This window comes from Aulonocara stuartgranti, assembly GCF_965226115.1.
Source record: "Aulonocara stuartgranti genome assembly, chromosome: 17".
Taxonomy (NCBI): domain Eukaryota; kingdom Metazoa; phylum Chordata; class Actinopteri; order Cichliformes; family Cichlidae; genus Aulonocara; species Aulonocara stuartgranti.
Window position 1 is genome coordinate 29577194 of NC_138953.1, and position 14483 is coordinate 29591676.

General features: G+C 39.4%; 1 protein-coding gene across 1 annotated transcript in view; it reads right to left on the bottom strand.

The window, feature by feature from the left end:
* The window catches only part of exoc4 (exocyst complex component 4), a 140697-nt gene that overhangs the window by 49944 nt on the left and 76270 nt on the right, over positions 1–14483 (bottom strand). The window contains exons 12-13 of the mRNA XM_082510001.1: positions 3612–3714; positions 683–799 (exon numbers count right to left, since the gene is read on the bottom strand). Of these exons, the coding sequence (XP_082366127.1) occupies positions 683–799; positions 3612–3714 (220 nt within the window). The remainder of the gene's footprint in view (positions 1–682; positions 800–3611; positions 3715–14483) is intronic.

Below are 14483 nucleotides of genomic sequence, written 5' to 3' on the forward strand. Positions count from 1 at the left end.
TGAAATAGTTGGCAGGCTGATCATAATGATCTGAGAGAGAAAGTGAGGGAGAAGGGATTCTGAATCTGTCTGTCTAAAAACCTAAACCAAGAAACAGTTCACAGAAAACAGTGAGGTGAATGTACGTAAACAGCTGCATGCATCCAGACATGTGCTATTCGCATATTGTGGGTGCACACAGGTTTGTGAGGTTTTTAACACCAAAAAAGTCCAATGCACTTCAGAGTATCCAGATAAAGCAAAAGTGCTGACAAACCTGATCAAAGCTGGTAGATAATTGCAGTAAAAAGTTTGGAAACCCTATGGAATTACCAGGCTTTTCCTCATTGAAGTGATAATTATAAACAATCTGTTTGAACTAATAACACACAAATACTTTTCTTCTTTTAGGTATTTATGAAACATATCAAATGATTTCTTTGCAACTGTAGGTAGTCACCCTTTGCACAATCATTGTCCAGTCCATGAGTGTTCAGGTGTCCACTTTACACTGAGAAGATTGTTGATTTAACCTGATGATAATTTTTAAGGACACAATTTGTGACGTTGAGTTGTGTGAGTTGTGTTGGCAATACTCTCCACGTTTGTTTCCATTACATACATAGTATCAGTACATTTACAAGTGTTGAACGCTATTACCAAGCATTTAATTGTTGATTGGAATATGGTGAGTGTCTCTTACCTGCAGTAGGGGTCTCTGGACACCGAGAACCTTCATGGTATCAGCATTGGCAAGAATCTTCAGAGGATCAGCTGCCTTGCTAACTGCCTCGATTTCCTTATTAATCTCTGTCCGTACCTAATGGTTGATTGACAAAAGTTTGCGTCAAATAATATATTTACAGGGGAAATGAATGAAGATCTGTTTTCCATGCCATTCCATGGAGTGAGGTAATCAGTAATCAAGTAAATGATCAACTTCCTCCAAAACCTTGCTTCCAGAGAAGGACTTCTTCACAATCCATTTTTAAGTAATTTCGTAAAACCTACCTCTTTTCATTAGCCACAGTATGAGAGTTGATTTTTACTTGTTTTGAATTGTTTTTGTATTAATGGTTTTGCATTTTTATTCTGTTCTTAATGTTAAGCACTTTGGTCAGTACTTGCTGTTTTAAAGTGCTTTATGAATAAAGCTGGCTTCGCTTGACTTGGCAAAAGATGCAATAAATGAAAATAGCTGGGAAAATAGATCGCAGCTTGAAAACAGCATATCATGTAGGTAACTTAAAAGTGAAAAGAAAATCTAAGAAACTGAGAGACAAATGTTTCCATGAGGCAGAATTACAATTCCATTTGTGCTAAAGCAGTTTTCCATCCATCCATTCGTTTCCGCTTATCCTTTTCAGGGTCGCGGGGAGCGCTGGAGCCCATCCCAGCTGTCATAGGGCGAGAGGCAGGGTACACCCTGGACAGGTCGCCAGTCTGTCGCAGGGCCAACACACAGGGACAGACAACCATTCGCACTCACATTCATTCGCACATTCACACCTAGTGACAATTTGGATTATCCAGTTAACCTATCCCCACGAGCTGCATGTCTTTGGACGGTGGGAGGAAGCCGGAGTACCCGGAGGGAACCCACGCAAACACAGGGAGAACATGCAAACTCCACACAGAAAGACCCCGGCCTGATGTTGGAATTGAACTCAGGACCTTCTTGCTGTGCGGCAACAGTGCTAACCACCGTGCTGCCCGCTAAAGCAGTTTTAAACCAAACAAATAAAACACAGATTGATGCAGAATAGATTTAATTTGTGCAGGAAACTCTTCTGTTTAAAATACATGAACCTGCAAACAGGGAGAGATCTATGTTCTATCTATGGCCACATATACTTGGAAAATAACGTGTAGTTGCATTAGCACACCTCATTCTACTGAGCTAAGACCTTGAAATTCAAACGCAACAGTGGTCTCTAGTAGTATGCCATTTCGTTTTGAACATGACTAGGCCCTGAAAGTCCATGCTTCAAAACATCAGGTTTGGCTCCGATTCTTCCCGTTGAGCTTCCTTTCATTCACACGAACACTGCTTGTGGTTTCCTGATGTAAGAAGCTAAAATCGCAGGTGAAGTGAGCTTTTATTCTTAAGAAATAAGGCCTTGTGGGTAACCTATGCGTGATGCAGTTCTAGTGTTGTGAAAAGACTGCAAATTTAGCATCTGAGGAAACCACTGTGAAACGGGGATGAAAAAAAGTCAAAGTATAGAAATATGCCTACATTTCAATATCTAAATGGGAGAGAAATAAAGGCCCGGTGCAAACAATGTTGTGAGCGTCTTGCTCCCTCCCCCTCTTCACTGCAGAGTTTTAAAGGTTATCAGCTAATGAGGCAGGCTAGAGCGAAGACACAGCAGCATTTTGAACTTTTGAATAGCCTTAAAAAAGTTAAACACACACTCTGTAAGCAAGCATTAGTCATTTAACAACAATGAACAATCCAAACTACTAGAAATGTGCAAGTTTCAAAAATATGAGCAGCTTCAGTTACATTATATTAAACATTTCTGGGAATGTATGTTTATGTATTTACAAAATGTTAAAGTGAAACTAAAAATTAGGGCAGGAAATCAACATGTGATGTAAGATGTCAAGATATATGTGTATTGTTTACTCTATTATACATATACAATGTTATAAAAAGTTTATTACCACAGACTATCTAGCAATATCTAAGCAACTGTAAATATAAAAAATAAAAAAATTATACTTAAATATGCCTGAAATAATTACATAAAATAATAAATCTTTCTATAAATATTGTAGCTTTCCCCCCCAAACCCAAAAACCTTGATTTCTCTTCAAGGTATCTTAAGAACCTTTGCAGTGATGTGTGTTTTCTTATTCCAACAAATCCTATTGGTCTATTGGTATTTTATGTCAATCCAAATAAAACAAAAAAGTAGTTTACTTTATTCTTTTAAAAACAGGCAATACTGCTAAATCCACCCAATTTACAGTACGAAAAATAAATCAATTAAACTACACTAAGTCAAATTTATTTGTGTTTATTTGTATTCACAAGTTTACACTAAGTGAATGCAGTATAAAAAAAATCAGTGTTCAGTGAGAGGAGATATATAAATACAATAGCATCTACAATACATTTTTTAAAAATCCAGCATTTAAAAGAGTTTGAGTCTCTAAGTGTCTATAAAAAGCAACAAAAAAAAAATGTTAAAGATGTAAATTTGGTTGTTGTGCCATTGTGCTTCTTCTCACAGAGAAAACTGAGAATATGTGTTTTGTTTCGCTGTGGTCTTTCTGTCCAGAATGGTGTTGAAACCAAAGGACTTTGACATGGAAATGCTGACACAGCAGATTAAGTGCATAATTGTACAAGTAGACAATACTGAAAGGGATAACAGCTAAATTTAAATTAGGTCGAGTTTTGTTTTGTTTTTTTAAACACTACCTGAATTTTTTTTAGTTCATTAGTAACCACAGCAGATGTTGACTGCAGTGGAAGAAGTTACAATGAAGCGTAGCTGCGGTTTCTTAATGTGAGGGATTGATTTCTGGGAAAGCTGGTGTTTCACTAAAGCGCTGCACTGACTGCTGATATCGCACTCTGTGAGAATTCATAAAATCCATCAATTTGTCATTATACTAACCTGGTTAAGGAACAGATCATTAATGTAGTAAGTGAGGAAAGCTCGAAGCTGGCACTGCTTGGCTTGACCTGGCCCCATGTTCATCTCTATTTCCTTAATGAATCTGAAAAGAAAAGGAAAAACATACAGATTTTAAGACATCAGAAAAACACCTGTGAGTAGTGGCTCATGTTGAAGTATACAGGCTTGACACCAGCAACACAATAACACTGTATCACTGGATCCAGCATCAATTCAAGGAGTAAGGTCTGCCATAGAAGCAAATTTTGGAAAGCTTTAAATGCCCCTCAAGATGCCTTTCAGTAGGGCAATAAAGCTTAAAGGCTCCAGTGGAGCTCCTTAGAGCCATTAGGGCAAACTTCAGTTAGACTAGCTAACTCTCAGCTGTGTGTTTGCAATAGTGGATGTGTACAGAGAAACACAATGGAAAGTATAAAATAAAACACCAGAGCTTTACAGAGTTATTAATATGAACCAATCACAGCTGCAGAGTGTATGCTCTCAGAATTCTTCCCAAACGCTGGTGTCTGCTTGGTCAGATAGGGTCAGACAGTTATATATGGGTTTGTAGAGGCACATACACACCTCGTTTGTCAAAGAATCACTGGTCACTGGCCTTGTCTCACACACACACCACAGGGCAAACCATGCAAGAGTAAGTGCCTTCTCAACCGCTCAGCACATATAAATGCACAAATAAATCAAACTCCTCACAACAGAATTCTTTGACCTATAAGACAGTTAATGTATGACCTCAACTTCCAGAACAGAGAAACAGAGAGTGTGTAAAGACAAGGAAAAACGAAATGCTTTATGTGGGAAGATCTTGAAAAAGTGAAGACAGGAGATGAACATAATACAGGTCTGAGGCTGTGAAGATAACTCCAATTGGAGATTCAGCTGGACATAACCATTTGTAAAAAAAAGACGGCTACACCATTGCCTGGTAACCTGTCTCTGTGCTTTAGTAATGCGAAGTGGAAGTTAGGGCCCACAGGCTGTAGCATTGCAGACAACTAGTGACACTTAGTCTATACTGGAATATAGATCAGTGAAGGTGGATGATTGATTACCTAAAGCTTGCATACACACACACACACACACACACACACACACACACACACACACACAGAGAGAGAGAGAGAGAGACAGACATGCACGCACACAAAAATGCCCACAAATAAAAACAAATCTCAAAAAGCACACAATGAGCACAAGCCGTGGGATCACACTACTCAGCAACTGTACCCAATTAGTCAGCAAGAGCTGAGCCAGTGTGTTTCTGTATGTGCGTGCATCCTTGTGTGTCAGAGTAGGCAAGAGAGACAGGGTGAGCAAGAAACCTAAACCTATTCTAAATCCTCCATTGATTCCCACTGAAACTCACCACAACAGAAAGTTAAGTAGGAAAAACTCTTCTGTGGCCTCATTAAAACCGTCAAGCTTGCAAAACCATGGAGCCAAGATATATATAAATACACACACACACACACACACACACACACACACACACACACACACATATATATACATACATACATACGTGTGTGTGTGTGGTTTTTTTCCTGTTGTTGACAACTTCATTTCCAGAAATTGATCACAGGATAAAAGTTGCCAGGTTGAACGTGCATCGTGTTGTTCTGCGATCCCTCGCACGCTGTCAATATTGTCATTGTTTCAATACAAGTGCCAAGATGATGAATCTATAAGTTGGTGTGTGAGCACAGATGGATTTTTGTAGGCAGGGGTGATAACGTTTGAGTAATGTAGCAGGGACGAGGCAGTAAAACGGCTTTGTGTATCCAGACAGCCATCTGGCACCGAGCCGCGGGCCCATTCCCCGGGATACAGAGCCCATGGGTGATACGAGGAAGTTTAGCAAAGGTAGCTTGGCTAAAAGCACTGTTGGGGCCCACAGTGCTTATACAGCCCAAAGAGCACATGTTCAGTGAGCAAGACAACACACATTAAACAAAATGTTTTTGAGTGGCTTCAGAGAGATCATTTGGAATATAGAGTAGTGAGCCTGGTTAAAATGTAAATGGATAAATAACACAGGGAAAAGCACAGACGAGCTGTGACTTCCAAATGGATCCTAAAAGAAAATCTCTCCCAGCTTATTATCATTACAACCACATCTTCCAAACGTCTGCCTTGCTGGTGGCATGGCATACCGTAGAGATACTTCTAATGATGCTGATGATGGTGATAACAAATGACAGCATAGAAGTTAAAACACACATGCAAGCCCTCACAAACATACCCATCTAAAAGCCATTAACTTGCCTAAAAACTCAGAAAGTACTCTTCTCTGCAGCGTGTAGAAGCCCATTTGTAGACACTGCGAGCAAAATCTCAAACAGAAACATGGGGAGACAGACTGTCCTCTCACTGAAGAATGACAGCTAGCTTAATATGATCTCTCAAGGCTACATCTGAGCTTGCTTTTACACTTGTCTAACCTACCATTTTCACCTGTTATCATGAGCTACAGCACTATACAACAGAAAATGACTTGGTCTGATAGATTCTCAACTTGTCTGGTTTGAATTCTCTCTGCATTAATGGTGGAAAAAAAGTTTTCTATTCCCCTGAACAAGTCTTGTCTCGCTATATTAAGTAGCCAAAGCATATTTCAGACACGCTTTAAAGGGCAAAGTAGTACTGTTTCATAAAAGCAGCCAACATCCTTAAGGCTCTCTTATTTCTACAGAAATAAATGTGCATTTAGACCTGCATACCAGTCTAACTTACCTCATAAAAAAATCATACTAGTAAAGTTACCAGTGGGCAAATACATAAAATGCTTTCTTAACTGGCTTCCAATTAACAGAATTTTTTTTTTTTTAATTACTCATTAATAAGATGCGTTTAATGCCACCAGACTTCAGTAACACTGCCCATTTAGCTGATGATGCTGTTATAATTGGGCCCAATGTGATGTTAACAATGTCAGTTTCATTGAGAGGTGACAACAAAACACACCAGTCAACCATATGGCAGGTGTACACAGCAGAGGTGTCAGCCAAGTCGCTAAGGAGCCGCTGTGGAAGCAGTGGAGAGACACAGCAGCAATAATGCCGTGTAGATTCACCCCTGTGTGTGAAATCTTAATAACCTTAAATAATCTGCTTATCTACTCGCACAGACACACAGACACACACACACACACACACACACACCTTTTTTCCAGCTGCCCTAAAAATAATATGACAGTCACTGACACACCGACTGGCAAAAAACAGCAACACAGCCCAACAAAGGAAATGAATCACTGAAGGGACAGCAGGATTTCAGAGTGAGTCCCTGTAACCCACAAACGACACATATAGTGCTTAATGTCACTACTCAAACGGCTTAAAGACACCACGATAACACAGTCGGATCTTCCAAAAGGATAATATCATAAAGCAATACATGTAAGGAGTTGCTGTTAACTTTATTTTTACGTTCATTTTTCTCCAAGCTCTTTTACTAATGACCGGAGAGTCGGGCCACTGTATAAAGTCTCCTTTAGCACATCTTGAAGATTATCAGTGGGGTTAAGATCTGGACTCTGCAGTGGCCAGTCCATGTGTGAAAATGATGTCTCATGCTCCCTGAAGCATTCTTTCACTATTGTAGCCCAATGAATCCTGACACTGTCATCTCGGACTATGCCCGGAAAGAAAAGCAATCCACTGACAGAAAAACCTGGTCATTCAGTACATTCAGGGAGTCAGCTGACTTCCTTCTTTGGCAACATAACGTTTCTGAACCTTGACTGACCAACTGAAGCCACCTCAGGTCATAACACCGCCCCCACAGGGTTGTTCACTACGCACCAGGCATGATAGGTCCATCACTTCATCTGCCTCTGATTTTCTGATTAGTCTCACTGATAAGTGTCTTTTTTTTTTTTAAAGACTATACAGTTGTTTGTTTAGTCCCATTCCCCTGAGTTCTCTTCACATTGTGTGGGTGGAAATGCTCTTTCACTATTGAATTCTACTGTTGACACATTTTGATGGGATTTCACCAAATACTTAAATAATCTCTGATCACGATCATAAAAAAATAACCCTGTTAAATCATTTAAGATGATGGTTCACAGCAATCCTTCTGATTGTCAATCAAACGATTTAGTATTTATCACTAATAAAATGTACAACCAAAGTAATGTATTTTTAAAAAAAAAAGGTTAAGTATTACTTGACTCCATATTGCTACATTTAGGTTGAAGCAATCTCTCCAAAACAGCTATTCCTTCACCACGGGTGCAATAGAAGCAGTGACCAGGCAGACACAAAACATAAAATGAATCCAGTTTCTCTTCTAAACGACAGACAGAGTGGCTTCAGAGGCAGCAGATCCCACACACACACATCTTCACACAGATGCCAAGACTCCATCACTCATACCCTTCCAAAACACGGCATGCGGACAATACAAGCCCCAAACAATAAAAACATACCCAGACTTTCATTCAAATTCAGTGTTTGTTAAACTCTGTATTTCACTCTGGATCCAACATGGCTGCACACTTGCACATTAAGTACAGTTTCTTAGCAGCCACTGTAGATGATTGTACTTGACATCATGTAATTATCTGTCATTAGAAAACAGATGTCAGAGCCTAGGGTCTAGAGCTGGATAATTCTAGGTGTCATGCCCCATGTGTAATCATGTTAAGAAATAACATTCCTGACAGGCATAATATATTTATGCTAACATGAAACTGTCTAATGAGTGAATTTACTGTATCCCAATGGCTTTGTGATCATTCGGAGAAAGCTAAGGTTGGAATATTTTTTTAGATAGGTAAAACAAATGAGAAGAGACAAGGACAAAAAATGTTTTTAGAGCAGTTTTGAATTAATCTCCCACTAGAAACTAAACCTAAGGTAACAAATGCATCTTTAAATGGAAAGGGCTGGGATCCCATCATCTATCTGCAGCAGCAGAGTAATGATGCTGAAAGAGAAATGGGATAAAGACAGAGATTTAAGAAAGACAGCAGAATAAGAGTGTGCTGAGATCGATTAGGGACTCAGCATTTTTAAATCTCCCTGAATTCCCCTCAGGCACGAACCTATCGGCTATGGTGAATTCTGATTTCACTGCCCGGAGAGGAAGGCTGGTTCTGTAAAGACCTGTCACACATCAAGGACAGGACAAACAGCACCTCTGCCAAATAAGAGAGCAGCAGGATAAGTGAGAGCAGGAGTTTGTGTCTGTGCATAACTACATCCATGGCATACTTATAAAGTGTGTCGCACTTACACACACACACGCACAGACATCTCTGGGACACTTGAAATCACTATTTTAATCTTTCTTACAACGGTACGAGCCACTTAAGGGGGATTTCAAAACTCATAAAAGGATTTCAATAGATAGGTAACACTTTATTGGCTTTATCTCACAAGTAATATTAGTGTCCGTTCCAACTAATTTCCATCTTTTAATTGTTATCCAACTGCATGTTCTACATTGATTCTCTTGGATATTACACACTCCAGTACACACTACTTAATTATTTCTACAATGGTTTTACATTGATGAAGCTGCACCTGAGGATATAAAGATCTACTCAAGAGCTTTCAAAGCACATAACAGCAGCACTGAGTCAAAGAATACTTTATATTATAGACAACTTTGGATGAACAATGTTCCAAGCAAGCAAATGCCACATTCACCACAGGATGGCACTGTGTCAGCTTCATCTAGGAGCTCAGGCTTAAAGACTAAAATTAAAAGGTAGATGCTTTCTTTATAATAAACAGATTTAGAATAAGAACTAAGTTGCCATTTGTTATGTACCGATTTTAACCCACACAAGATTTTCTGCATGGCTGGGTATGTGAGACTGGAATACAGAGGAAAGCAAAAGAAAGTGACTGATAAATAGTTTTTGTTTATTTTGTTTTGTTTTTTTTATTTATCTTTTTCTTAATGTGACAATACTGTGTGTGATTAAGTGTGTGAGCATGTGTTTTCATCAGTCCCTGGTGAAATGCATATGGTCTTCCCACACACCGCCCACGCCTCTTCCAGACTCCCTGCTGTTTACACCCTGTTCTTGCCCCCGTTGCTGCATCGCATACGCTGAAGGCTTTCGGTGTGTTTTCGATGTATGTGTTCGCAGTATGTGCAGTGGCCTGTGTGTGTGCGTGCAAGAGCAGGTGTTTTTGTAAGAGAAGAAAAGAGATTTAAAAAAAAAAACAACAACGGGGGGGATGCAAATGTATTATGGAAATTAGGTGAGCAAGTGTGACCACATGCTCAGAGAAGCAGGTATAAATGGGCTTTATTATCAGAACCTTAACTAGGAAGAGTGAGATTTGTAAAAAATGACAAGAGAAGTCAATCCTTTTGTAGCCCTATGCTGCACAAGCTGCATGTACACCACAATGGATGAGAGAAAAAGGACTGCCACTCTGATGCATCTATTATAGTTGCTTCCCATTATTTGGTGCTTGACCCCAATAAAAAAAGAAGAACAAAAAAAGAGATTAGCGTCATAATTTGAATGAAAAAAATTTTTTTCACACCAAACCTCCTTAATTAGTAACCTTGGCAACAAACTTCCACTAAGTAAAACGTTCTGTCAGGTAACCACAGTTCTTGTAGGTTAACAGGATAGTTTCCTCTTTTTTTGTTTTAACTGAAGGTAGGTATACATAAAGAGAATAATAAAGCTTGTGACATAGATTCAAGAGGAATAAGTTAATGATTTGGCTCAGAATCAAAAATAACCAATCAGCTGCTCTTTGACACCTTAGGGAAACATTTGCATCCTTTGCCTCCACTTATGCGGTATAATTTGAATAAAAGACTAAATATATATTTAAATGTTTGATTGGTTTCAAAATGTGGGGTTAAAAACTACCGACAAACATACTCCAACTGTGGCTTAGTGATTAAGCCAATGCCAGTCTTTGCATGTATATCTTTGAACTCCAATTTTGGCTTCCACCAATTACAAAAGAATGGGCAAAGCTAACTAGTTATAGTGCTTAATAATCACATTTAGTAAAAAAAATTTCATTTAGGCATGTAGACATGGTCAACACAACCTAATGAATGTTATTTAAGTGGATTTGATGGTAGCATCCACTGTTTCTGTGAGTGTTTTCATGCAGTCTACAAAGCAGCCAATGAGATGAAGAAGGGGAAAAAAAAACCTCAAAATAGAAAGGAAGGCCAACAACACTAATTTTAAAGAGACTATTCCTGTATTCTGTACACTCACCTGTACTGCACGGATACAGTTGTATAAGGTAAACATGGAGGGCTATAAAGGACATAAATAATGGCAAATGTAGGAGAAACACAGTGATGTTGATTTTGTGGTTATCTGTGTTTGGCAGAACAGCAAGCAGGTGTGTGTCCATATATTTGCAACAGATGTTCATTCTGTCTATACATGGTTGTGCGCTCTCACATACTACCTCCATTCACCTCTATGTCTCTGCATGTACTTCGTAAATGTATGCAGACACTTGTGTGTATGTGTGTGTGTGTTGTCACAGTGTGGTGCAGACCAATTAAAACAAGGAGATTGATGACCAGGGGCTCTGAGTAGCAGCAGCGGCTGTAGCAGTAGCAGACAGCTGCTTCCTGCAGACAACAGGAAATGAGATGGCCCTGTTTAGCTGACGGTGCCAAACAGAAAACACCACAGAGCCTCAAAGACAAATCACCACCTTACTGCTGCTACAGGCCTCTTCTACCATTTTGCTACAGCATGCTCTCTAAATATAGATGTATGCCACAAGATGCTTCTTCATGTAGGGCATGAGTGAATTTGGGTTTATGAGTAACATGAGGTAATTATGCAGTCACCTCTATAATAAGAGAAAAAATGTACTATTGTTATGGTAAATTACCGATTAGCTGACGGTAATAGCATTTTAATGTAATTAAGGTCTACTTAACAGCCACATCTATTTTTCTTCAATTTTAAATTTAGAATTAAGTAAGTGCCTTTCTAGCAAGGGCTCAAACCTGTCCACTGGTGTTTTGTTACTATTCACTACAGGGTTTTGACAAGTTTGACAAGTTTGGTTTTTTTTTTTTTTTTTGCTAAAGGTTGTCATGTACATGCTTTTAATAGAAATGGCTGTCTCTGCTGTCTGTTTAGTGATGGACAGATTTAGAGTCTTTGGAGTCTTTAGTGCAAGTTTAACAATATAAATGTCCCCAACCACTAGTAATCATAAAAGAGCTGAAACACCATCCATGCATAAAGGCTTTGTATTGCAGTCTGATTTTCCAAAGCTACCAGTGGAACACAAAACATATCTCCCATTTACATTTAATGGAAGCTAACTGTTGCTTTTTTCCCTTTATCTGCAATCCCGTGAATGGAGGAGGGCTGTGGGAAGCAAGGGGAAGTTCAGCTGTCTCGCATGCTTCATTGAGCAATTAAGACCACTGAGAGGTAAATATCTCTGAATGTCACAATAGGAGGCTCCTAGGCCCAAATTATGCCTTTTTAACCCCCAGTGTACAATGCCGATGAATAGAGACAGCGAGGCAGGTGATGGCACAGAGGCGTGTTCGTGTATGGCCCCATCAAATGGCTATTTTCTTAAGAACAAATACCAATTGCAATTTCAGACACACATAAACACACACTATTCTCTAGACAGATAGGCAGGTGCAGATAAACACTGTATCTGCTTTGATTGTACCCTGCTCAGTGCTTAAGTATTTTAAGAGTTCACCTCCCTCTTATAAAAACAAGACTGATTAACAAGCAGAGCTCTAAATGGACTCCCACAGGGGGAAGGGGACTGTTTTATTAAAGTAAGCTAGGAAGTAAAAAAACAAAGGTGACAGAGTATAATGCAGACACCGATAATTGAGTATAACAAAAAATATAGACAGGCATTCACTTTATGGCTATCGTTATATTGGTTTTTGGAGAAATCACCATATTTAGACGAGAGGGTGGAGTGCTAAATTATGAGCTACCAGACTATTTTGTCAAATAATTCTACCAATTAAAAACCACCTGTGACTTTAACCTGTCATTTAAAGTGGGCAATAATTATGCAAGCTGAGAATTCTTTTTTAAATTATAAAATAAATGAATTTTTTTTTAAAAAATAACGTGCAGCTCGTGTAAAGGCAGAAATTACCTATTGAGACCAAACTGGTTTTTACACAGGGATGTAAACTTTGTTTAGTTCTGTTGTGAAGCTGGGCGATATGCCACAGCAGTTTGTGGGGATTGACTCGCTTTAGCAGCCAGCCTTAGGTGGCTATTCAAGGAACCACAGCTTTTGGCACTTACAAGCTGGTTTCATTTTCTAGCCCTGGAGTCTGCTGCTTGGCAAAAACTGAAAGACTTCAGGTTAAACTGTAAAGAGTGTTGGACCCAATTAAAGGTGGTATTCACACTGTTTGAACAGTCTTAGCAGAAAACTAGCAAACAGGAAAATGCATACTATATGTTAGTACGGAGCACATGTGAAGACAGATGGAGGGAGACTTATCTGAGCCAGTCATATCCTAATTCATACGTTCTGCCTTTGGTGAAAGTCATAGCATACCAAGCTTTAGCTCTTGCTTTTTAAGTTGTTAAGTGGTCAGAAAGCAAAGAATAAAGTGGACTGAATGAGCGTTATGCCCATCTTCTCTGACCTTCGCAAACCCTGGCACGCCTATACACTCGCACATCATAATCTTTTCTAATCAGAAGTGATGGCGAGGTATATACATCTGAGCCAATGAAGGACACTCATGGTTCAGTGAATGACTCAGCAAGACTGAAATGGCAACTATCCCTGCGAGAGCAAAGTGCGAAGGCACTTTTCAATTCGCCTGAAAAAGTACTAAGAAAAACACTTAACCTCCACACAACACACAAAGGGCTAGCAAGCAAGGATTGACATGAGGAGTCTATTTTGGCCCAAAGAGGAGAGTGAATGAAAGATGCCCTGAAGAGAGTAGGCAAGTTGAGGTCAAAAGGATTGCTTTGAGGAGATGGCAATGGCTTCAATATTTTTTTCAAAGATACAATTGCCACGGGTTAAGAAAGACAATTTAGTTGACTTACAAATAAAAAACTGTCTTCATCTTACATTCCCATTTCAGTACGTCACTTTATCATGTATTTCCTTCTACTGCCCAGCTAACACAGTACACTAGCACTTCGCAGTATCACAGATGCTTAGAGTGATGCAGTCCTTCAAAAAAACTGTTGCTTGGTGAGCCACTTCACATCATATTTTCTTATGATAAAAAAACACTCAATATTTATCACCTCTTCTCCTTACTGTATGCCCTTATCTTATCTCCCACCTTTCATTTCACTCCTTTTTCTCCCCCCTACTGTCATTTCTGGCCTCATATCCCCTGTAACACTTCAGACTCTTCCCATTCACTCATCTCTCTCTTACCCGCTCTACCCTAATTCCCCCACCTCTCTCTATTTTTACCACTCTATTGCGGTTATATCTCTGTGGCACTGTTTCAATACTTCCCCCTTGCCACACCTTTCCTCCATATCTCGTCTCCCTCTCTCTCTTTTAGACTTCAATTCCATTTAGACCTTTATGTTAGCGTAGGACTTTCCATCCTGTTGCATCCACGTAGTAAATTGAAATGGTTCTGGTGGCTCTATAGAAGCCTGATTGAATTTAAAAAGAGAAAGTACCATAAAGAGAACTAGTGGTGAGAGGTCTGTAATACACTCAGGGCTTCCCATGCTATGACAGTGTTGACAGGGGGAAGGGAGAGGGAAGAAGGAGGCACCAGAGGTGAAGATCAGTGGGATGGTGAGAGGTAAGAAAAAAGAAAAGAAAGGGTAAGAGGGCAAAATGACTGAAAATGTTGAAAAGAAATATAGTCTTGAAACCAGCCTATTACCCATCACATGCA